At 55.6% G+C, this 26,604-nt stretch overlaps 2 protein-coding genes across 2 annotated transcripts; both read left to right on the top strand.

The window, feature by feature from the left end:
• The first annotated feature begins 3,350 nt into the window (after positions 1-3,350).
• Positions 3,351-4,314, top strand: LOC139275626 (uncharacterized). Its single transcript, XM_070892798.1, has 2 exons — positions 3,351-3,482; positions 3,703-4,314. Exons 1-2 carry the CDS (start codon positions 3,351-3,353, stop codon positions 4,312-4,314), a joined length of 744 nt encoding a protein of 247 aa, XP_070748899.1.
• Positions 4,315-7,588: 3,274 nt separating this feature from the next.
• Positions 7,589-10,446, top strand: LOC139275625 (proteoglycan 4-like). Its single transcript, XM_070892797.1, has 3 exons — positions 7,589-7,708; positions 8,919-9,463; positions 9,726-10,446. The coding sequence occupies exons 1-3, from the start codon at positions 7,589-7,591 to the stop codon at positions 10,444-10,446; spliced, it is 1,386 nt and encodes a 461-aa protein (XP_070748898.1).
• The last annotated feature ends 16,158 nt before the right edge of the window (positions 10,447-26,604 follow it).

Here is a 26,604-nt window from a genome sequence, read left to right as displayed (position 1 = left end):
CCGACCGAACCAAACCCGTCCCGAACTAAACCGAACCTGGCAACAACCTTATCAAACACGAGCCCAATCGAACAGAACCCGGCCCCAACCGAAGCGATGATGGTCACAACTGAACCGAACCCGGACCCAAACTGAACCGACCCTGGCCCCAACCGAATTAAACACGGCCGCAAATGAACTGAATCCGGCCAGATTCGAACCAGTTCCCAACCGAAACTGGCCGCAACAAAACCGAACCCAGCCGCAAATTTACCGAACTGGACCCCAACCGAACCGAACCGAACCAAGCCCCAACTGAAACAAACAGAAACTGGCCCCAACCGAAGCGAAGCCGGCCCCAACCGAACCAAACCTGGCCCTAACCGAACCGACGCCAGCCCCAACCGAACCCCTCTCCAACCGATAAGTACCCGGTCCCAACCGAAGCGAATCGGGCCTCAAACGAACCGAACCCGGCAACAACCGACCCCAACCCAGCCCGAACCGGACGCAACCCGGCCTCAACCGAACCGAAAACGGCCCCTACCAAACTGCAACCAGCCCCAAACAAACAGAAATCGTCTCCAACCGAACCGAACACAGACCCTACCGAAACGAACACAGCCCTCACCGAACCGAACCCGGCCCCAACCGAACACGGCCACAACCGAACCCGGCCCCAACTGAACCGAAACCGGCCCCAACCGAAAATGGCAGCAAGCAACCCGAACCCAGCCACAAATGTAACGAACCCAGCATCAAACAAAACGAACCGAACTCAGCCCCAACTGAGCAGAGCTGAAGCTCGCCCCAACATAAGCGAAGCCGGTCTCGACCAAAGCAAACCCGGCACCAACCGAAACGAAAAGAAACTGGACCCAACCGAACCGAAGCCGGCCCCAACTGAAGCGAACCCGGCGCCAACAGAACCGAACGCGGCCCCAACTGAACCGAACTCGGCCACAACCGAACTGAAAGTGGCCCCAAGCAAACCTAACTCGTTCCCAACCAAACCAATCCCGGACCCCACCGAAACGAACATTGTCGCAATTAAACCGAACCTGGCCCTTACTGAATCAAACCCGGGCCCAACCAAACACGGCTGCACCCAAAGCGAAGCCGGATCCAACCGAAATGAACCCTTTCCAAACTGAACCGAACTTGGCTCCAACTGTACTGAACCAAGTTCCAACTGAAAGCGGCACCAACCGAAACAAATCCAGCCCCAACTTAACCGAAACTGGCCCCAACAGAACGAACTGAACCCAACGCCAACCGAATTGAACCGAACACGGACGCAACTGAAACGAACCGAACCCGTCCCCAACGAATCCATCCCCAACAGAACCTGCCCCAACCGACGGGAATCCGTCCGGAACTGAACTGAACCTGGAGACAACCATACCGAACCCAGCACCAACCGTACCCGACCCCAACTGAACCGTCCACAGCCCCAACGGAACCGAACTTTGCCCCAACCGAACCCCTCCACAACAGAACTGAATCTGCCCCCTACCGAACCAAACCCGGCCGCAACCAAAACGAACCAGGCCCCAACCGAACCGAACCCGCCCACAAACGAGCAGAACCCGGCCCCAAACGAATCCTCCCCGACCGAAACAAACCCGTCTCGAATTAAACTAAACCTGGCAACAACCGTACCGAACACGACCCCAATCGTACAGAACCCGTCCCCAACTGAAGCGAACATCGTCGCAACAGAAGCGAACCCGGCCACAACTGAACCGAACCCGTCCCCAATCAAACACGGCCGCAACCAAACCGAAGCCTGATCCAACCGAACCGAAAACATCCCAAACTGAACCGAACCTGTTACCAACCATATCGAACCAAGTCCCAACCGAACCCGGCCGCAACTGAACCCATTCCGGCCCTAACCGATCCGAACGCGGTCCCTACCGAAACGAACCTAGTGACAACCGAACAGAACCTGGCCCAAACCGAACCGAGCCCGGCCCCAACCGAACCGAATCCGGCCCCAACCTAACTGAACCGAATCCGGCCACAACCGAACCGGTTCAAAATGAAACCGTCCCCAAGAGAACCCGCCCACAACTGGACGAACCATTCCGAAACGAACTTTTTGCAAACTGACACGAACTTGTCCCAAGCAAACACGGCCCCAACCGAACCAAAATCGGCCCCAACTAATCCATGGCCCAAGTAAACCGAACCCGTCCCGAACCGGACTGACCCCGGTCCCAATCGAAACTGGCCCCAATCTAACTGATCCGAACCCGTCACCCAACCGAACTAAAACCTGCCCCAACCATACCGAACCTGGCACCAACCAAACCAAACCCGGCCCAGAACTAACCAAACCCGGCCCCTAAACAACAGTACACCATCCGGCCCCATTCGATCCCGGCCTCAACCGAACCTGTCCTGAACTGAACCGAACTTGCCCCAACCGAACTGAACCCGGCCTAAAGCGCACCGGCCCGAACCTAAACCGGCCCTAATCGCCTTTGGCCACAAACGAACTGAACCCGGCCCCAATCGAACCAAACCCAGCCCCTAACGGTCCGAAGCCGGACCAAACGAACCCGTCCTGAACTGAATCGAAACTCGCCCCAATCGAATCTGGCCACAAACGAAACGAATCTGCCCCCAACCACAGCTAGCCCGAAAGGAAACGACCCGACCCCAAAGGAAACGAACCGGGCCTCACGCGAACCTGACCCCAAACGAACGGAATGCGGACCGAAACGAACCAAATCGAGAACCAACCGAAATGAATCTAGCCCCAATCGAACCAAACCAGGCCCCAACCGAACTGAAATAAACCAGGACCCAATCGAACCCGGCCCCAATGGAAACTGGCCCAAATCGAACACGGCCCCAACTGAACCAAACAGAAACTGGCCCCATCCAAACCGAAACCGGCCCCGACCAAACAGAACTCGTCCCCAACCAAACCGAACCCTGCCCCAACTGAACGGAAACCGTCCACAACAGAACTGAACACGGCCCCAACCCAACTAAACCGAACCCGTCCCCAACCGAACGAGGCCCCAACCGAACCGAACACAGCCGCAACCGAACCTCACCCCAACCGAACTGAACCTGGCCCCAACCGAAATTCTTCCCAACCCGAACCGAATCTGCCCACAACCGAATTAAACCCGGCCCCAACTAAAACGAACCTGGCCACAACCGAACAGAACCCGGCCCTAACTAGCAGAACCCGACCCCAAACGATGCGAACCCGACCCCAAACGAAGCGAATCCATCCCCAACAGAACCGCTCCCTAACCGAACCAAACCCGTCCCAATCTAAAACGAACATGGCAACAACCGTACCAAACACGACCCCAATCTAACAGAACTCGGCTCCAAACGAAGCGAACATGGTCGCAACTGAAACGAACACGGCCTCAACTGAAACAAACGGGACACAACCAAACACGGCCGCAACCAATCCAAAGCCGGATCCAACCGAACCGAACCCTTTCCAAACTGAACCGAACCTGGCACCAACCGTACCGGAACAAGTCCCAACCGAACCCGGCCCCAACCAAACCGAGCCTGGCCACAACAGAACAAACCGAAACCAGCGCCAACCGAACTGAACCGAACACGGCCCCAACCGAACCGAAACAAAATGATCCCCAACGAATCCGTCCCCAACTGAACACGGCCACAACCGAACCGAACACGTTGGTACTTAACTAAGCCTGGAAAGAACCGTATCGAACCCAGCCCAAGCCGAATCCATCCGCCAACGGAACCAAACCCAGCCCCAACCGAATCTTACCTGGCCCCAACGGAACCCCTCCACAACCGATCCGAATCAGTCCCATACCGAACCATATCCGGCCCCAACCGAAAGAACCCGGCCCATACCGAACCGAATTCGGCCACAAACGAGCAGAACCCGGCCCCAAACGAAGCGAACCCCGCCCCAAACGAAGCGACTCCGTCCCCAACCGAACCCCTCCCAGACCGAAACAAACCCGTCCCGAAATAAACCGAACCTGGCAACAACCTTACCGAACACGAGCCCAATCGAACAGAACCCGTCCCCAACCGAAGCGAACAGGGTCGCAAGTGAACCGAACCCGGCCCCTATTGTACCGAACCGGGCCCCAACCAAAGACGGCCGCAACCAAACCGAAGCCGGACCCAACAGAAACGAATCTTTTCCAAACTGAACCGAACCCGGCCCTAACCGACCGAAATCCAGCCCCAAACGAACAGAACCTGGCCACAAAAGAACAAACTGAACCCAGCGCAAACCGAACTGAAACGAACACAGCCCCAACCGAACCGAACCGAACCGAACCGGTCCCCAACGAATCCGTCCCCAACTGAACACGGCCACAACTGAACTGAAAGCTTCGGAACTAAACCTAACTTGGAAACAACCATACCGAACCCAGCCCAAACAGAACCCGCCCCCAACTGAACCAAATCTCTCCACAACCGAATGGAATCTGCCCCCTACCGAACCAAACCCGGGCCCAAACGAAACGAACACGGCTCCAAACCGAACCGAACCCGGACACAAACGAGCAGAAGGCGGCACAAAACGAAGAGAACCCCGCCCCAAACGAAGCAATTCCGGCCCCAAACGAAGAGAATCCGTTCCCAACCGAAACCCTCCTCGACCGAAACAAACCCGTCCCGAACTAAACTGAACCTGGCAACAAAGGTACCGAACACAAACCCAATCGAACAGAACCCGTCCACAGCCGAAGTGAACATCGTCGTAACTGAAACGAACCCGGCCCCAACTGCACCGAACCGGGCTCCAACCAAACACGGTTGTAACCAAACCAAAGCCGGAACCAACCGAACCGAACCCTTTCCAAACTGAACCCAACCTGGCACCAAACGTACCGAACCAAGTCCCAACCGTATCCGGCCCAAACCGAACCAAATCCAGCCCCAACCGAACCAAAACTGGCTCCAACAGAATGAACCGAACGCAGCGCCAACCGAACTGAACCAAACACGGCCCTAACCGAACCGAACCGAACCCGTCCCCAACGAATCCATCCCCATCTGAACACGGCCCCAACCGAACCGAAACCGTCCGGAACGGAACCGAACCTGGAACCAACCGTACGAAAATCAGCCCAACCTGAACCTGCCCCCAACTGAACCAAACCCTGCCCCAACCAAACCGAACCTGGCCCCAACCGAACTCCTCCAAAACCGAACGGAATCTGCCCCCAACCGAAACAAACCCGGCACGAACCGAACGGAACCCGGCCCCAAACGAGCAGAACTCGTCCCCAAACAAAGCAAACCCGGTCCCAAACGAAGCGAATCCGTTCCCAACAGAAACCCACCCAGACCGAACGAAACCCGTCCCGAACTAAACCGAACCAGGCAACAACCTTATCAAACACGACCTCAATCGAACAGAACCCGGCCCCAACTGAAGCGATGATGGTCACAACTGAACCGAACCCGGACCCAACTGAACCGAACCCGGCCCCAACCAAACACGGCAGCAACCAAACCGAAGCGGGATGCAACCGAACTGAACTCTTTCCAAACTGAACCGAACCTGGCACCAACCGTACCGAACAATGTCCCAACTGAACCCGGTCCCAACCAAACCAAATCCAGCCCCAACCTGGTCCCAACATAACGAATCGAAACCAGCACCAAATGAACTAAACCGAACATGGCACCAACCGAGCCGAACCGAACCCGTCATCAACGAATCCTCCTCAACTGAATCCGGCGCCAACCGAATTGAACGCATATGGAACTGAACCGAACCTGGAAACAACCGTACCGAAACCAGCCCAATACAAACCCGCACCCAACTGAACCATACACAGCCCCAAGCGAACCGAAACTGGCTTAACCGAACCCAGCCCCGACCGAACCGAACCGTACCCGGGCCAAACCGAACCAAACACGTCTGCTACGAACACGTCCCCAACGAAACCTGGCCCCAACAGAACTCGGCCCCAAACGAACTCGGCCCCAACCGAACCGAACCCGGCCTCAACCCAAACAAACCGAAACCATCCCCAACTGAACCTAACCCGGCCCTAACCGAATCCGGCCCCAACAATACTGAAGCGAAACTTTAACCAACAGAATTCGGCAGCAAACCAACGAAGCGAACTGAACCCGTCCCGAACTCAACCGAACTTGCCCCAACCGAATCAAACACGGCCGCAACTGAACCGTACCCGGCCAGATGCGAACCCGTTCCCAACCGAAACTGGCCGCAACCGAAACGAACCAGCCCCAAATTTACCGAACTGGATCCCAACCGAACGGAACCGAAACAAGCCCCAACTGAACCAAACTGAAACTGGCCCCAACCGAAGCGAAGCCGGCCTCAACCGAACCAAACCTGGCCCCAACCGAACCAACGCCGGCCCCAACCGAACCCCTCCCCAACTGATACGAACCCGGCCTCAACCGATGCGGATCGGGCCTCAACCGAACATAACCCGACAACAACCGACCCCAACCCAGCCCAAACCGAAGCCAACCTGGCCCCAACGGAACCGAAACCGGCCCCTACCAAACTGCAACCAGCCCCAAACAAACAGAAATCGTCCCCAACCGAACCGAACCCAGACCCTACCGAACCGAACACAGCCACCACCGAAACAAACCCGGCTCCAACAGAACACGGCCCCAACTGAACCCGGCCCCAACTGAACCGAAACCGGCCCCAACCGAAAATGGCACCCAGCAACCCGAATCCAGCCCCAAATGTAACGAACCCGGCATTAAACGAACCGAACCGAACTGGGCCCCAACTAAGCGGAGCTGAAGCTGGCCCCAACATAAGCGAAGCCGGCCCCGACCAAAGCAAACACGGCACCAACTGAAACGAACAGAAACTGGACCCAAACTAACCGAACCCGGCCCCAACCGAAGCGAACCCGGCGCCAACCAAACCGAACGCGGCTCCAACTGAACCGAACTCGGCCACAAGAGAACAGAAAATGGCCCCAACAAAATCGAACTCGTTCCCAACCAAACCATTCCCGGACGCAACCGAAACGAACATTGTCGCAATTGAACTGAACACGGCCCTTACTGAATCAAACCCGTGCCCAACCAAACACTGCCGCAACCAAAGCGAAGCCGGATCCAACCGAACTGAACACTTTCCAAACTGAACCGAACTTGGCACCAACTGTACCGAACCAAGTCCCAACTGAACCAAAACTGGCCCCAAATGAACGAACTGAACCCAGCGCCAACCGATCTGAACCGAACACGGCCGCAACTGAACCGCACCGAACCCGTCCCCAACGAATCCGTCCCCAACTGAACCCGGCCCCCACCGAACGGAACTCGTCCGGAACTGAACTGAACCTGGAAACAACCATACCGAAACCTGCACCAACCGAACCCGACTCCAACTGGACCAAACCCAGCCCCAAGCGAACTAAACCCGGCCCCAACCGAAACGAACCAGGCCCCAACCGATCCGAACCCGGCCAGAAACGAGCAGAAACGGCCCCAAACGAAGAGAACCCCGCCCCAAACGATGCGATTCCGACCCTAAACGAAGCGAAACCGTCCACAACCGAAACCCTCCCCGACTGATCCAAACCCGTCCCGAATTAAACTGAACCTGGCAACAACCGTACCGAACATGACCCCAATCGAACAGAACCCGTCCCCAACCGAAGCGTACTTCGTCGCAACTGAACCGAACCCGGCCCCAACTGAACCGAACCGGGACCCAATCAAACACGGCTGCAACCAAACCAAAGTCGGACACAACCGAACTGAACCCTTTCCAAACTGAACCGAACCTGGCACCAACCATACCGAACCAAGTCCCAACCGATTCCGGCCCAAACCGAACCAAATCCAACCCCAACCGAACCGAAATTGGCTCCAACAGAACGAACCGAACCTAGCGCCAACCGAACTGAACCGAACACGGCCTCAACCGAACCGAACCTAACCCGTCCCCAACGAATCCATCCCCTACTGAACACGGCCCCAACTGAACCGAACCCGTCCGGAACTGTACCGAACCTGGAACAAAGCATACCAAACCCAGCCCAACCCGAACCTGCCCCCAACTGAACCAAACCCAGCCCCAACCAAACCGAAACTGGCCCAACCGAACTCCTCCACAACCTAAACGTAACTGCCAACAACCGAACCAAACCCGGCCCCAAGCGAAGAGAACCCGGTCCCAAACGATCATAACCCGGCACCAAACAAAGCGAACCCGGTCCCAAACGAAGCAAATCCGTCCCCAACCGAAACCCTCCCCGACCGAACCAAACCCGTCCCAAACTAAACCGAACCTGGCAACAACCTTCTCAAACACGACCCCAATCCCAACCGAACTGAACACGTCCCCAACGAATCCTCCTCAACTGAACCCTGCACCAACCGAACAGAATGCGTATGGAACTGAACTGAACCTGGAACCAACCGTACCGAACCCAGCCCAATACGAACCCGCACACAACTGAACTAAACCCAGCCCCAACCGAACCGAAACTGGCTGAACCGAACCCAGCCCCGACGGAACCGAACCGTACCCGTGCCCAACCGAACCAAACACGTCCGCAACGAACCCGTCCCCAACAAAACACGGCCCCAACAGAACTCGGCACCAAACGAACCCGGCCCCAACCGAACCGAACCTGTCCTTAACCCAAACAAACCGAAGCCATCCCCAACTGAACCGAACCCGGCCCTAACCGAACCCGGCCCCAACAAAACTGATGCAAAACTTTAACCAACAGAACCCGGCACCAAACCAACGAACCGAAGTGAACCCGATCCGAACTCAAACGAACTTGCCCCAACCGAATCAAATCCGGCCGCAATTGTACCGAACCCAGCCAGATCCGAAGCCGTTACCAACCGAAACTGGCCACAACCGATCCGAACCCAGCCCCAATTTTACCGAACTAGACCCCAACCGAACCGAACCAATCCCCAACTGAACCAAACAGAAACTGGCCCCAACTGAAGCGAAGCCGGCCTCAACCGAACAAAACCAGGCCCCAACCGAACCGACGACGGCCCCAACCGAACCCCTCCTCAACAGATACGAACCCGGCCCCAACCGAAGCGAATCGGGCCTCAACCGAACCGAACCCGACAACATCCAACCACAAACAAGCCCGAACCGATCACAACACGGCCCCAACCGAACCGAAACCGGCCCCTACCAAACTGCAACCAGCCCCAAACAAACAGAAATCGCCCCAACCGAACCGAACACAGACCCTACCGAACCGAAAACGGTCCCCACCGAACCGAACCCGGCCCCAACCGAACCACACCCCAACCGATCCCGGCCACAACTGAACCGAAAAAGGCCCCAACTGAAAATGGCACCAAGCAACCCGAACCCAGCCCCAAATATAACGAACCCGCCACCAACCGACCCGAACCGAACTCAGCCCCAACTGAGATGTGCTGAAGCTGGCCCCAAGTTAAGCGAAGCAGGCCCCGACCAAAGCAAACCCGGCACCAACCGAAACGAAAAGAAACTGTACCCAACCGAACCGGACCCGGCACCAACCGAAGCGAACCCGGCGCCAACCGAACCAAACGCCCCCCAACCTAACCAAACTCGGCCACAACTAAACCGAAAATGGGCCCAATCAAACCGAAATCGTTCCCAGCCAAACCGAACTCGGACCCAACCGAAATGAACATTGTTGCAATTGAACCGGGCCCGGCCCTAACTGAACCAAACCCTGACCCAACCAAACACGGCCTCAACCAAAGCGAAGCCGGATCCAACCGAACAGAACCCTTTCCAAACTGAAACGAACTTGGCACCAACTGTACCAAACCAAGTCCCAACTGAACGCGGCCCCAACCGAACCAAATCAAACCACAGCCGAATCGAATCTGGCCCCAACTGAACGAACCGAACCCAGCGCCAACCGAACTGAACCGAACACGGTCGCAACAGAACAGAACCGAACCTATCCCCAACGAATCCGTCCCCAACTGAACCCGGCCCCAACCGAAGGGAACCGGTCGGGAACTGAACTGGACCTGGAACCAACTGTACTGAACTCAGCACTAACCGAACCCGACACCAACTGTACCAAACCCACCCCATCCGAACCGAACCTGGCCCCAACCGAATCCAGCCCCAACCAAACCGAACCGAACCCGGGCCTAACAGTATCGAACACATCCGCAACGAGCGCGTCCCCAACTGACACCGACCCCAACCGATCCGAACCTCGCCCCAACAGAACCGAACCGAACCTGGGGCCAACCAAACCGAACCCGTTCGCAACGAAACCATCAGCAACTGAACCCGGACCAAACATAACACGGCCCAAACCGAACACGGCCCCCACCGAACCGAATCCGGCATCAACCCAAACGAACCGAAACCATCCCCAACTGAATCAGACCCGGCCCCAACCGAACCTGGCCCCAACAATACCGAAGCGAAACTTTACTCAACAGAACGCGTCCCCAACCCAACGAACCGAAATGAACCCATCCTGAAGTCAACCGAACTTGCCCCAAGCGACTGAAACCCAGCCGCAACTAAACCGAACCCGGCCAGATCCGAACCTTGTCCCAACCTAAACTGGCCGCAACCGAACCGAATCCAGCCCCAAATTAACCGAATTTGGCCCCAACTGAACCGAACCGAACCAAGCACCAACTGAAGCTAACAGAAACTGGCCCCAACCGAAGCGAAGCTGGAGCCAACCGAACCAAACCAGGCCCCAACCTAACCGACGGCGGTCCCAACCAAAACCCTCCCCAACCGATACGAACCTGGCCCCAACCGTAGCGAATCGGGCCCCAACTGAACCGAACCCGACCAATACTGAACCGAACCAGGCCACAACTGAATCGGACACGGCCTGAAACGAAGCGAACCCGGCCCAAACCAAATCGAAACCGGACCCTAACAAACTGCAACCGGCCACAAACAAACATAAATCGTCCCCAACCGAACAGAACCCAGAACCAACAGAACTGAACACGGCCCGCAACCGAACCGAACCCCGCGCCAAGCCAACTGAACAGCACCCGACCCCAACCGAATCCGGCCCCAACCGAACCTGGCCCCAACAATACCGAAGCGAAACTTTACTCAACAGAACGCGTCCCCAACCCAACGAACCGAAATGAACCCATCCTGAAGTCAACCGAACTTGCCCCAAGCAACTGAAACCCAGCCGCAACTAAACCGAACCCGGCCAGATCCGAACCTTGTCCCAACTTAAACTGGCCGCAACCGAACCGAATCCAGCCCCAAATTAACCGAATTTGGCCCCAACTGAACCGAACCGAACCAAGCACCAACTGAAGCTAACAGAAACTGGCCCCAACCGAAGCGAAGCTGGAGCCAACCGAACCAAACCAGGCCCCAACCTAACCGACGGCGGTCCCAACCAAAACCCTCCCCAACCGATACGAACCTGGCCCCAACCGTAGCGAATCGGGCCCCAACTGAACCGAACCCGACCAATACTGAACCGAACCAGGCCACAACTGAATCGGACACGGCCTGAAACGAAGCGAACCCGGCCCAAACCAAATCGAAACCGGACCCTAACAAACTGCAACCGGCCACAAACAAACATAAATCGTCCCCAACCGAACAGAACCCAGAACCAACAGAACTGAACACGGCCCGCAACCGAACCAAACCCCGCGCCAAGCCAACTGAACAGCACCCGACCCCAACCGAATCCGGCACCAACCGAACCGAACCCGGCCCCAACTTAACCGAAACCTGCCCCAACCGAATATTGCACCACCCAATCCTAGCCCAGCCCCAAATGTAACGAACCCGGCACCAACTGAACCACACAGCACCCAGCCCCAACTGAGCGGAGCTGAAACTAGCCCCAACCGAAGCGAAGGCGGCCCGGCCCAATACAAACCCGGCTACAACCGACCTCAACAGAAACTGGACCCAGCCGAACCGAAACCGGCCCCAACCGAACCGAACCCGGCCCTAACCCAACTGAAACGAACCCAGTCCCAACCGAACCCGGCCCCAACCGAAAGGAACACAGGCGCAACCGAACTTCTCCCCAACCCAACCGAATTGGCCACAAATAAACACCTCCCCAACCGAAGAGAAACAGCCGCCAAACGAATCAAACCCGGCCCCAACCGAAATGAACACGTCCCCAACCAAACCGAACCCGCCCTTACCGAACCGAACCCGGCCCCAAACGAACAGAACCCGGCCTCAAACGAAGCAAATCCGGCCCCAAACTATGCACTCCTCGACCGAAACAAACCCGTCCCGAACGAAACCGAACCTGGCACCAAACCTACCGAACACGACCCGAATCGAACAGAATACGGCCCAAACCGAAGCAAACTTCGTCACAACAGAACTGAACCCGACGGCAACTGAACCGAACCCGGCCCCAACCAAACACGGTAGCAACCAAACCGAAGCCAGATCCAAAAGATCCGAACCCGTCCCACACTGAACCGAACAAGGCACCAACCACAGCGAACCAAGTCCCAACCGAACCCGGCCCCTACCGAACCAAATCCAGCCCCATCCCAACCGAACCTGGCCCCAACCGAAGGAACTGAACCCATCCCAAAGCGAACTGAAACAAACCAAGCCGCAACCGAACCGAACCCTTCTGCAACGAACCCGACCCCAACTGAACCCGGCCCCAACCTTACTCGGCCAAAATCGAACCCGGTTGGAACAGAAACTGGCCCCAATCGAACCAGGCCCGAACTGAACCGAAACCGCCCCAATCGAACCTGGCCCCAAACGTACCGAACCGGGTCCCAACCAAACCCGGACTCAACAGAACTGAACCCGCCCAGAACTGAACTGAACCAGTCCCCAAACGATCAGAATGCGGCCCCAACCGAACCGAACACGGAACCAACCGAACATAACATGGCCCCAACCGATTCGAACACGGACCCAACCAAACTGAACCCAGCACCAACCGAACCGAACAGAACCAGCCCAATACGAACCGAACGCGGTCCCATCCGAACCGAACCCAGCCCCAAATATTCCGAATTGGGCCCAAACCGAACCAAACCGTACCAAGCCCCAACTGAACCGAACAGAAACTGGCCCCAACCGAAGCGAAGCTGGCCCAAACCGGACCAAACCTGGCCCCAACCGAAGCGACTCGGGCCCCTCCGAAACCGAAACCGGCCTCTACGAAACTGAAACCTGCTCCAACCGAACCGATCTCTCCCCCACCGAACCGATCTCGGCCCCAACTGAAGCGCACCCAGTCCCATCTGAACCGAACCCGGCCCAAACGGAACCGGACCTGGTCCCAACCAAACCGAACCCGGGCACAACCGTACCGAAAGCGGCCCCAACCGAACCAAACCCGGCCACAACCGAACCGAAAGCGGCCCCAACCAAACCGAACTCATCCCCACTCTAACCGGACCCGACCCCAACCGAAGCGAACATGGCCGCAACTGAACAGAACACGGCCCCAACTGAACCGAACCTGCCCCATCCAAACACCGCCGCAACCAAACCGAAGCCGGATCCAACCGAATCGAACCCTTTCCAAACTGAATCGAATCTGGCAACAAACGTAACGAACCAAGAATAAACCGAACCCGGCCGCAACCGAACCAAATCCAGCAAGAACTCAACCGAGCCTGGCCCCAAGATAACGAACCGAACCCAGCGGCAACCTCACTGATCCGAACACGGCCCTAACCGAAGCGAATCGAACCGTCCACAAGTGAATCCGTCCCCAACTGAACCCGGACCCAACGAAACCGAACCCGTCCGGAACTGAACCGAACCTGGGACCAAGGAAACATAGAAACATAGAAAATAGGTGCAGGAGTAGGCCATTCGGCCCTTCTAGCCTGCACCGCCATTCAATGAGTTCATGGCTGAACATGCAACTTCAGTACCCCATTCCTGCTTTCTCACCATACCCCTTGATTCCCCTAGTAGTAAGGACTTCATCTAACTCCTTTTTGAATATATTTAGTGAATTGGCCTCAACAACTTTCTGTGGTAGAGAATTCCACAGGTTCACCACTCTCTGGGTGAAGAAATTCCTCCTCATCTCGGTCCTAAATGGCTTCCCCCTTATCCTTAGACTGTGTCCCCTGGTTCTGGACTTCCCCAACATTGGGAACATTCTACCTGCATCTAACCTGTCTAACCCCGTCAGAATTTTAAACGTTTCTATGAGGTCGCCTCTCATTCTTCTGAACTCCAGTGAATATAAGCCCAGTTGATCCAGTCTTTCTTGATAGGTCAGTCCCGCCATCCCGGGAATCAGTCTGGTGAACCTTCGCTGCACTCCCTCAATAGCAAGAATGTCCTTCCTCAGGTTAGGAGACCAAAACTGTACACAATACTCCAGGTGTGGCCTCACCAAGGCCCTGTACAATTGTAGCAACACCTCCCTGCCCTTGTACTCAAATCTCCTCGCTATGAAGGCCACCATGCCATTTGCTTTCTTAACCGCCTGCTGTACCTGCATGCCAACCTTCAATGACTGATGTACCATGACACCCAGATCTCTTTGCACCTGCCCTTTTCCTAATCTGTCACCATTCAGATAATAGTCTGTCTCTCTGTTTTTACCACCAAAGTGGATAACCTCACATTTATCCACATTATACTTCATCTGCCATGCATTTGCCCACTCACCTAACCTATCCAAGTCGCTCTGCAGCCTCATAGAATCCTCCTTGCAGCTCACACTGCCACCCAACTTAGTGTCATCCGCAAATTTGGAGCTACTACATTTAATCCCCTCGTCTAAATAATTAATGTACAGTGTAAACAGCTGGGGCCCCAGCACAGAACCTTGCGCTACCCCACTAGTCACTGCCTGCCATTCTGAAAAGTCCCCATTTACTCCTACTCTTTGCTTCCTGTCTGACAACCAGTTCTCAATCCATGTCAGCACACTACCCCCAATCCCATGTGCTTCAACTTTGCACATTAATCTCTTGTGTGGGACCTTGTCGAAAGCCTTCTGAAAGTCCAAATATACCACATCAACTGGTTCTCCCTTGTCCACTCTACTGGCAACATCCTCAAAAAATTCCAGAAGATTTGTCAAGCGTGATTTCCCTTTCACAAATCCATGCTGACTTGGACCTATCATATTACCTCTTTCCAAATGCGCTGCGATGACATCCTTAATAATTGATTCCATCATTTTACCCACTACCGATGTCAGGCTGACCGGTCTGTAATTCCCTGTTTTCTCTCTCCCTCCGTTTTTAAAAAGTGGGGTTACATTGGCTACCCTCCACTCCATAGGAACTGATCCAGAGTCAATGGAATGTAGGAAAATGACTATCAATGCATCCACTATTTCCAAGGCCACCTCCTTAAGTACTCTGGGATGCAGTCCATCAGGCCCTGGGGATTTATCGGTCTTCAATCCCATCAATTTCCCCAACACAATTTCCCGACTAATAAGGATTTCCCTCAGTTCCTCCTCCTTACTCGACCCTCCGACCCCTTTTATATCCGGAAGGTTGTTTGTGTCCTCCTCAGTGAATACCGAACCAAAGTACTTGTTCAATTGGTCCGCCATTTCTACCAATCGTACCGAAGCCAGCCTCAACCGAACCCGCATCCACCTGAACTTAACCCAGCCCGAAGCGAACCGAACAGAACCTGGGCCAACCGATCCAAACTCGTCCGCAATGAACCCGTCCCCAAATGAACCAAACCCCAACATAACTTGGCCCCAACCGAAGCCGGCCCCAACCGAACAGGAATCGGCCCCAACCCAACCAACCGAATTGAACCCATCCCGAACTCAACCAAACTGCCTGCAACCGATTCAAACCCGGCCGCAACTGAACTGAACCCGGCCAGATCCGAACCCGGTGCCAACAAAAACTGACCGTAAGCGAACCGAACACAGCCCCAAATTTATCGAACCGAGCTCCAACCGAACCGTACCGAACCAAGCCCCAACTGAACCGAACTGAAACTGGCCCCAACCGAATCGAAGCCAACCCCAACCGAAACAAACCTGGCCCCAACCGAACCAATGCCGGCCACAACCGAACCATTCCACAACCAATACGAAGCCGGCCCCAACCGAAGCGAATCGGGCGCCAACCGAATCGAAGCCGACCACAACCGAACCGAACCCGGCCCAGACCAAACGGCAACTGGCCCCAACTAAACAGAAATCGTCCCCAACCAAACCAAACCCAGGCCCAACCGAACCGAACATGGCCTCCACCGAACAGAACCCGGCTCCAACCCAACTGAAAGGAACTTGTCCCCAACCGAACCCGGTCCCAACCCAAAAAAACCTGGCCCCAACCGAACCGAACCCAGCCCAAACAGAATCGACCAGGCCCCAACCGAATCGAAACCGCCCCAACCAAACTGCAACAGGACCCAACCAAACAGAAATCGTCCCCAAACGAACCGAACCCAGAACAGCCAAATCGAACATGGCCCACACCAAACCGAATCCGGCCACAAATCTAACGAACCAGGTCCCAACCGCACCGAACCGAACCCAGCCGCAACCGAACCGAAAGCGGCCAGATCCGAACCTTGTCCCAACTTAAACTGGCCGCAACCGAACCGAATCCAGCCCCAAATTAACCGAATTTGGCCCCAACTGAACCGAACCGAACCAAGCACCAACTGAAGCTAACAGAAACTGGCCCCAACCGAAGCGAAGCTGGAGCCAACCGAACCAAACCAGGCCCCAACCTAACCGACGGCGGTCCCAACCAAAACCCTCCCCAACCGATACGAACCTGGCCCCAACCGTAGCGAATCGGGCCCCAACTGAACCGAACCCGACCAATACTGAACCGAACCAGGCCACAACTGAATCGGACACGGCCTGAAACGAAGCGAACCCGGCCCAAACCAAATCGAAACCGGACCCTAACAAACTGCAACCGGCCACAAACAAACATAAATCGTCCCCAACCAAACAGAACCCAGAACCAACAGAACTGAACACGGCCCCCAACCGAACCGAACCCCGCGCCAAGCCAACTGAACAGCACCCGACCCCAACCGAATCCGGCACCAACCGAACCGAACCCGGCCCCAACTTAACCGAAACCTGCCCCAACCGAATATTGCACCACCCAATCCTAGCCCAGCCCCAAATGTAACGAACCCGGCACCAACTGAACCACACAGCACCCAGCCCCAACTGAGCGGAGCTGAAACTAGCCCCAACCGAAGCGAAGGCGGCCCGGCCCAATACAAACCCGGCTCCAACCGACCTCAACAGAAACTGGACCCAGCCGAACCGAAACCGGCCCCAACCGAACCGAACCCGGCCCTAACCCAACTGAAACGAACCCAGTCCCAACCGAACCCGGCCCCAACCGAAAGGAACACAGGCGCAACCGAACTTCTCCCCAACGCAACCGAATTGACCACAAATAAACACCTCCCCAACCGAAGAGAAACAGCCGCCAAACGAATCAAACCCGGCCCCAACCGAAATGAACACGTCCCCAACCAAACCGAACCCGCCCTTACCGAACCGAACCCGGCCCCAAACGAACAGAACCCGGCCTCAAACGAAGCAAATCCGGCCCCAAACTATGCACTCCTCGACCGAAACAAACCCGTCCCGAACGAAACCGAACCTGGCACCAACCCGACCGAACACGACCCGAATCGAACAGAATTCGGCCCCAACCGAAGCAAACATCGTCACAACAGAACTGAACCCGACGGCAACTGAACCGAACCCGGCCCCAAACAAACACGGTAGCAACCAAACCGAAGCCAGATCCAAAAGATCCGAACCCGTCCCACACTGAACCGAACAAGGCACCAACCACAGCGAACCAAGTCCCAACCGAACCCGGCCCCAACCGAACCAAATCCAGCCCCATCCGAACCGAACCTGGCCCCAACCGAAGGAACTGAACCCATCCCAAAGCGAACTGAAACAAACCCAGCCCCAACCGAACCGAACCCTTCTGCAACGAACCCGACCCCAACTGAACCCGGCCCCAACCTTACTCGGCCAAAATCGAACCCGGTTGGAACAGAAACTGGCCCCAATCGAACCAGGCTGCAAGCTAACCGACCCGGCCCCAATCGAAACAAACACGGCACAAACCAACCCGGCCCGAACTGAACTGAAGCCGCCCCAATCGAACCTGGCCCCAAACGTACCGAACCGGGTCCCAACCAAACCCGGACTCAACAGAACTGAACCCGCCCAGAACTGAACTGAACCAGTCCCCAAACGAACAGAATGCGGCCCCAACCGAACCGAACACGGAACCAACCGAACATAACATGGCCCCAACCGGTTCGAACACGGACCCAACCAAACTGAACCCAGCACCAACCGAACCGAACACAACCCGCCCAATCCGAACCGAACGCGGTCCCATCCGAACCGAACCCAGCCCCAAATATTCCGAATTGGGCCCAAACCGAACCGAACCGTACCAAGCCCCAACTGAAACGAACAGAAACTGGCCCCAACCGAAGCGAAGCTGGCTCAAACCGGACCAAACCTGGCCCCAACCGAAGCGAATCGGGCCCCTACGAAACCGAAACCGGCCTCTACGAAACTGAAACCTGCTCCAACCGAACCGATCTCTCCCCCACCGAACCGATCTCGGCCCCAACTGAAGCGCACCCAATCCCAACTGAACCGAACCCGGCCCAAACTGAACCGGACCTGGTTCCAACCAAACCGAACCCGGGCACAACCGTACCGAAAGCGGCCCCAACCGAACCAAACCCGGCCACAACCGAACCGAAAGCGGCCCCAACCAAACCAAACTCATCCCCACCCTAACCGGACCCGACCCCAACCGAAGCGAACATGGCCGCAACTGAACCGAACACGGCCCCAACTGAACCGAACCTGCCCCATCCAAACACCGCCGAAACCAAACCGAAGCCGGATCCTACCGAATCGAACCCTTTCCAAAATGAATCGAATCTGGCAACAAACGTAACGAACCAAGAATAAACCGAACCCGGCCGCAACCGAACCAAATCCAGCAAGAACTCAACCGAGCCTGGCCCCAAGATAACGAACCGAACCCAGCGGCAACCTCACTGATCCGAACACGGCCCGAACCGAAGCGAATCGAACCGTCCAGAAGTGAATCCGTCCCCAACTGAACCCGGACCCAACGAAACCGAACCCGTCCGGAACTGAACCGAACCTGGGACCAAGGAAACATAGAAACATAGAAAATAGGTGCAGGAGTAGGCCATTCGGCCCTTCTAGCCCGCACCGCCATTCAATGAGTTCATGGCTGAACATGCAACTTCAGTACCCCATTCCTGCTTTCTCACCATACCCCTTGATTCCCCTAGTAGTAAGGACTTCATCTAACTCCTTTTTGAATATATTTAGTGAATTGGCCTCAACAACTTTCTGTGGTAGAGAATTCCACAGGTTCACCACTCTCTGGGTGAAGAAATTCCTCCTCATCTCGGTCCTAAATGGCTTCCCCCTTATCCTTAGACTGTGTCCCCTGGTTCTGGACTTCCCCAACATTGGGAACATTCTTCCTGCATCTAACCTGTCTAACCCCGTCAGAATTTTAAACGTTTCTATGAGGTCGCCTCTCATTCTTCTGAACTCCAGTGAATACAAGCCCAGTTGATCCAATCTTTCTTGATAGGTCAGTCCCGCCATCCCGGGAATCAGTCTGGTGAACCTTCGCTGCACTCCCTCAATAGCAAGAATGTCCTTCCTCAGGTTAGGAGACCAAAACTGTACACAATACTCCAGGTGTGGCCTCACCAAGGCCCTGTACAATTGTAGCAACACCTCCCTGCCCTTGTACTCAAATCTCCTCGCTATGAAGGCCAACATGCCATTTGCTTTCTTAACCGCCTGCTGTACCTGCATGCCAACCTTCAATGACTGATGTACCATGACACCCAGGTCTCTTTGCACCTGCCCTTTTCCTAATCTGTCACCATTCAGATAATAGTCTGTCTCTCTGTTTTTACCACCAAAGTGGATAACCTCACATTTATCCACATTATACTTCATCTGCCATGCATTTGCCCACTCACCTAACCTATCCAAGTCGCTCTGCAGCCTCATAGAATCCTCCTTGCAGCTCACACTGCCACCCAACTTAGTGTCATCCGCAAATTTGGAGATACTACATTTAATCCCCTCGTCTAAATAATTAATGTACAGTGTAAACAGCTGGGGCCCCAGCACAGAACCTTGCGCTACCCCACTAGTCACTGCCTGCCATTCTGAAAAGTCCCCATTTACTCCTACTCTTTGCTTCCTGTCTGACAACCAGTTCTCAATCCATGTCAGCACACTACCCCCAATCCCATGTGCTTCAACTTTGCACATTAATCTCTTGTGTGGGACCTTGTCGAAAGCCTTCTGAAAGTCCAAATATACCACATCAACTGGCTCTCCCTTGTCCACTCTACTGGAAACATCCTCAAAAAATTCCAGAAGATTTGTCAAGCATGATTTCCCTTTCACAAATCCATGCTGACTTGGACCTATCATATTACCTCTTTCCAAATGCACTGCGATGACATCCTTAATAATTGATTCCATCATTTTACCCACTACCGATGTCAGGCTGACCGGTCTGTAATTCCCTGTTTTCTCTCTCCCTCCTTTTTTAAAAAGTGGGGTTACATTGGCTACCCTCCACTCCATAGGAACTGATCCAGAGTCAATGGAATGTTGGAAAATGACTTTCAATGCATCCACTATTTCCAAGGCCACCTCCTTAAGTACTCGGGGATGCAGTCCATCAGACCCTGGGGATTTATCGGTCTTCAATCCCATCAATTTCCCCAACACAATTTCCCGACTAATAAGGATTTCCCTCAGTTCCTCCTCCTTACTCGACCCTCCGACCCCTTTTATATCCGGAAGGTTGTTTGTGTCCTCCTCAGTGAATACCGAACCAAAGTACTTGTTCAATTGGTCCGCCATTTCTACCAATCGTACCGAAGCCAGCCTCAACCGAACCCGCATCCACCTGAATTTAACCCAGCCCGAAGCGAACCGAACAGAACCTGGGCCAACCGATCCAAACCCGTCCGCAATGAATCCGTCCCCAAATGAACCAAAACCCAACATAACTTGGCCCCAACCGAAGCGGGCCCCAACCGAACAGAAACCGGCCCCAACCCAACCAACCGAATTGAACCCATCCCGAACTCAACCAAACTGCCTGCAACCGATTCAAACCCGGCCGCAACTGAACCGAACCCGGCCAGATCCGAACCCGGTGCCAACAAAAACTGACCGTAAGCGAACCGAACCCAGCCCCAAATTTATCGAACCGAGCTCCAACCGAACCGTACCGAACCAAGCCCCAACTGAACCGAACTGAAACTGGCCCCAACCGAATCGAAGCCAACCCCAAACGAAACAAACCTGGCCCCAACCGAACCAATGCCGGCCACAACCGAACCATTCCACAACCAATACGAAGCCGGCCCCAACCGAAGCGAATCGGGCGCCAACCGAATCGAAGCCGACCACAACCGAACCGAACCCGGCCCAGACCAAACGGCAACTGGCCCCAACTAAACAGAAATCGTCCCCAACCAAACCAAACCCAGGCCCAACCGAACCGAACATGGCCTCCACCGAACAGAACCCGGCTCCAACCCAACTGAAAGGAACTTATCCCCAACCGAACCCGGTCCCAACCCAAAAGAACCTGGCCCCAACCGAACCGAACCCAGCCCAAACAGAATCGCCCAGGCCCCAACCGAATCGAAACCGCCCCAACCAAACTGCAACAGGCCCCAACCAAACAGAAATCGTCCCCAAACGAACCGAACCCAGAACAGCCAAATCGAACATGGCCCACACCAAACCGAATCCGGCCACAAATCTAACGAACCCGGCCCCAACCGCACCGAACCGAACCCAGCCGCAACCGAACCGAAAGCGGCCCAAACAAACCGAACTCGGCCCCAACAAACCAGACCCGACCTCAATCGAAGCGAGCATGCTCGCAACTGAACCGAACCCGGCCCCAACTGAACCGAACCTGGCCCCAACCAAACACGGCCGCATCCAAACCGAAGCCGGATCCAACCGAATCGATCTCTTTCCAAACTGAATCGAACCTGGCAGAAAACATACCGAACCAAGACCTAAGCGAACCCGGCCACAACCGGACCAAATCCAGCAAGAACCGAAGCGAACCTGGCCCCAACAGAACGAACCGAACCCAGCGGCAACCGAACTGAACCGAACACAGCCCCAACCGAACCGAATCTAACCCGTCGCCAACGAATCCGTCCCGAACTGAACCCGACCCCAACGAAACCGAACCCGTCCGGAACTGAACAGAACCTGGGATCAACCGTGCCGAACCCAGCCTCAACCGAACCCGACACCAACTGAAACAAACCCAGCTCCAACCAACCCGAACCTAGCCCCAACCGAACCCAGTCCCAACCTAAACAAACCCAACCTGGACCCAACCGAACCAAACCTGTCTGCAAGGAACGCATCCACAACTGAACCAAGCCTCAACATAACTTGGCCCCAACCGAACCCGACACCAACCGAACCGAACCCGGCCTCAACCCAAACGAAACGAAACCATCATCAACTGAATCGAACCCGGCCCCAAACGAACCCGGCCCCAAAAATTCCGGAGCGAAATTTTACCCAACGCAAACCGGCCTCAACCCAACCAATCGAATTGAACACGTCCAGAACTGAACCGAACAAGCCCCAACCAATTCAAACCCGGCCGCAACTGAACCGAACCCGGCCAGATCCGAACCCGGTGCCAACAGTAGCTGGCCGCAAGCGAACCGAACCAAGCCCCCAATTTACCGAATCAGGCCCCCAAAAAACGAGCCAAACCAAGCCCCAATTGAACCGATCAGAAACTGACCCCAACCGAAGCAAAGCCGGCCCCAACCGAACCAAACCTGGCCCCAAACGAACCGACGCCTGCCCCAACCGAAACAGTCCCCAACCAATACGAACCCGGCACCAACCAAAGCGAATCGCGCCCAACCGAACCGAAGCCGGCCACAACCGAACCGAACCCGGCCCCAACCCAACTGGACCCGGCCCCAACCGAATCGAACACGGCTCCAACGGAACCGAAACAGGGCCAGGCCAAACTGCATCCGTCCCCAACCAAACCGAACCCAGACCCAACCGGACCGAACACGGCCTCCAACGAACAGAACCCGGCCCTAACCCAACTGAACCGAAACTGTCCCCAACCTAACACGGCCCCAACCGAAACGAACCTGGCCCCAACCGAAACGAACCTAGCCCAAATCGAACCGAACCAGGATCCAACCGAATCGAAACCGGCCACTACCAAACTGCAACAGGCCCCAAGCAAAAATAAATCATCCCCAACCGAACCGAACCCAGAACCAGCCGAACCGAACATGGCCCACACCAAACCGAACCCAGCCCCAACCTAACTGAACAGTACACGTCCGCAACCGAACCCAGCCCCAACCGAACCGAATCCGGCCACAAATGTAACGAACTCGGCCCCACCCGAACCGAACCGAACCCAGCCCCAAATGAGTCCATCTGAAACTGGCCCCAACTGAAGCGAAGCCGGCCCCGACTAAACCGAACGCAGCCCCAACCGAACTGAACGGAAACTGGACGCAACCGAACCGAACTCGGCCCCAACCGAAGCGATCCCGGCGCCAACCGAAGCGAACCCTGTCCCAACCGAACCGAACCCCGCCAAAACCGAAGCTAAGGCGGTCACAACAGAACCGAAAGCTGCCCCAAACAAACCGAACTCGTCCCGAAACAAACCGCACCCGCCCCCAACCGAACCGAACCCGGCCCCAACATAATCGATCTCTGCCCCAACCGATTCGATCAGGGACCCAACTGAATCGAACTCGGCCCCAACACAAATGATCCGTACCCGTCCCCACCGAACCAGGCCCGAACCGAACCGAACCCTGCCGTAACTCAACTGAAACAAAACCAGTCCCAACCAAACACGGCCGTAACCGGACCGAAAACAGACGCAACCGAACCGAACCTGGCCCCAACTGAACCACTCCCCAAACGAAACGAACCTGCCACCAAACGAACCAAACGCGACCCCAACCGAACCGAACCCGGCCCAAAATGAAACAAACCTGGCACCAACCGTGCTGAACCAAGTCCCAACCGAACCCGGCCACAAGCGAACCAAATCCAGCTTCAACCAAACCATACCTGGCCACAACCGAATGAAGGAAACCCATCCCCAAGCGAACCGAACCGAACCTAACCCCAACCAAAGCGAACCCTTCCGTACCGAACCCGTCCACAACTGAAACCTGCACCAACAGAACTCGGCCCAAACCGAAACTGGTCCCAATCGAACCTGGCCCCATACGTACCGAACCGGGCCCCAACTGAATCCGGACTCAATCGAACCGAATCCGGCCACAACGGAATTTAACCAGTCCCCAAATGAACTGAATCCGGCTCCAACCGAACCGAACACTGACGCAACCAAACTGAACCAAGCCCAAACCAAACCGAACAGAACCCGGCCCAATCCGAACAGAACACGGTCCCATCCGAAACGAACAGAGCCCCAAATTTACCCAACTGGGCCCCAACCGAACCGAACCAAGCCCCAACAAAACTGACAAGAAACTGGCCACAACCGAACCGAACCCGGCCACAACCGAATCGAAAGCGGCCCTAAACAAACCAAACTCTTCCCCAAACAAACCGAACCCGGCACTAACCGAATGGAGGAAACCCATCCCCAATCGAACCGAATCCGGCCACAACCAAACCGATCACGTCACCAACCACAAACGAAACCGGACCCGGACCCATCCGAACATAACCGGGCCTCAACCGAACTGAACCGGGCCCCAACCGAAATTAACCAGCCCCAAACGAACCGAACCCTTACCCAACCGAACCAAACACGGCCCCAAACGAACCGAACCAGGTCCCAACCGAATCATAATTGGCCACAACCTAACCGAACTTGGTTAGAACCGAACTGAAACAGGTTACAAACGCACCGAATCAAACCCGGCCACAGCCAAAACCGGCCCTAACCGAACCCGAAAACCAATCAAATAGAATCGAACCAGTTCTGAACTAAACCGAACCCGGCCCCAACCGAACCGAACCGAAATTGGACACAACCTAAATGAAACTGGTTAGAACAGAACTGAAACATTTTGCAACCGAACCGAACCAAACCCGGCCACAGACAGAACCGGCCATAACCGAACCCGAAAACCAATCAAATCGAATCGAACCCATCCCGAACGAAACCGAACCCGGCCCCAACCGAACCGAACCCAGCCCCAACCGAAGCAAACCCGGCCCCTACCTAATCGAACAGTTCCCCTACCGAATTGCATCCGGCCCCTTCTGATCCGAACCCGGACCCTAGCGAACTGAACCGAATCCGGCACCAACCGATCCCAGCCCCAATCGAACCAAAACAAACTGAAACCGACCCCAACAGAAGCCGGCCACAACCGAACGAACCGTTCCGAACCGAACTTGTACCGAACTGAATCGAACCATGCCCCAACCGAACTGAATCCAGCCCAAACTGAACCTGGCCCATACCGAAACCAGCTCTAATCGAACATTGCTCCAATCGAACCGAACCCGGCCCAAATCGAAACGAACCCGGCCCAAACGTACCCAGCCCAAAGCGAATCGAATAGCGGCCTGTACAAAACCGATCCCGGACCCAATCGAAATTGGCCCCAACCAAACCGAACCCAGCCCAAACCGAAGGGATCCCGGAATTAACCGAACCGTACCTGGCCAGAACAGAAGTAAAAACGGCTCCAACCGAACGGAACTGAATACAGCCTCAACTAAAACAAACCCGGCCCCAAACGAACCGAACTCGGCCCGAACTGACCCGCTCCTGGATCCAACTGAACCGAACCCGGTTAAAACCGAACCAGGCGCAACTGAACCGAAGCCGGCACCAACCGAACCAAACCCGGCCCCAACCGCACCAAACCAGCTCGCAACCGAACAGAATCTGGCCTCAACCGAACCGAACCCAGTTAGAACCGAACTGAAACAGGCTGCAACTGAACCAACCCAAACCCTGCCCCAACCGAAACGTCCCGAAAATAACCCGGCAACCAACCAAATCGAATCGAAACCGTCCCGAACTAAAGGAATCCGGCACCAACCGAACCGAATCTGGCCACAACCAAACCGTACCCGTCTCCAACCAAACCGATCCTGGCCCCAAACGAACAGAATCTGGTCCCAACCCAACAGAACACGGCCCCAACCGGACCGAACCCGGCCCCAACCGAACAGAACCCGGCCCCAACCGAAACGAACCCAGTCCAAATCGAACCGAACCAAGCCCCAACCGAATCGAAACCGGCCCCTACCAAACTGCAACAGCCCCAACCAAACAGAAATCATCCCCAACCGAACCGAACCCAGAACCAGCAGAACCGAACATGGCCCACACCAAACCGAACCTGGCCCCAACCCAACTGAACACAACACGTCCGCTACCGAACCCAGCCCCAACCGAACCGAATCAGCCACAAATTTAACGAACTCGGCCCCAACCGAACCGAACCGAACCCAGCCCCAACGGAGCCGAGCTGAAACTGGCCCCAACCGAAGCAAAGCCGGCCGACCAAACCGAACGCGGCCCCAACCGAACTGAACAGAAACTGGACGCAACCGAACCGAACTCTGCCCCAAA

The sequence above is a fragment of the Pristiophorus japonicus genome, chromosome 11 (assembly GCF_044704955.1).
Source record: "Pristiophorus japonicus isolate sPriJap1 chromosome 11, sPriJap1.hap1, whole genome shotgun sequence".
Classification (NCBI taxonomy): domain Eukaryota; kingdom Metazoa; phylum Chordata; class Chondrichthyes; family Pristiophoridae; genus Pristiophorus; species Pristiophorus japonicus.
Note: the sequence above shows the minus strand (reverse complement) of the source record. Positions and strands in the feature narration are given on the sequence as shown.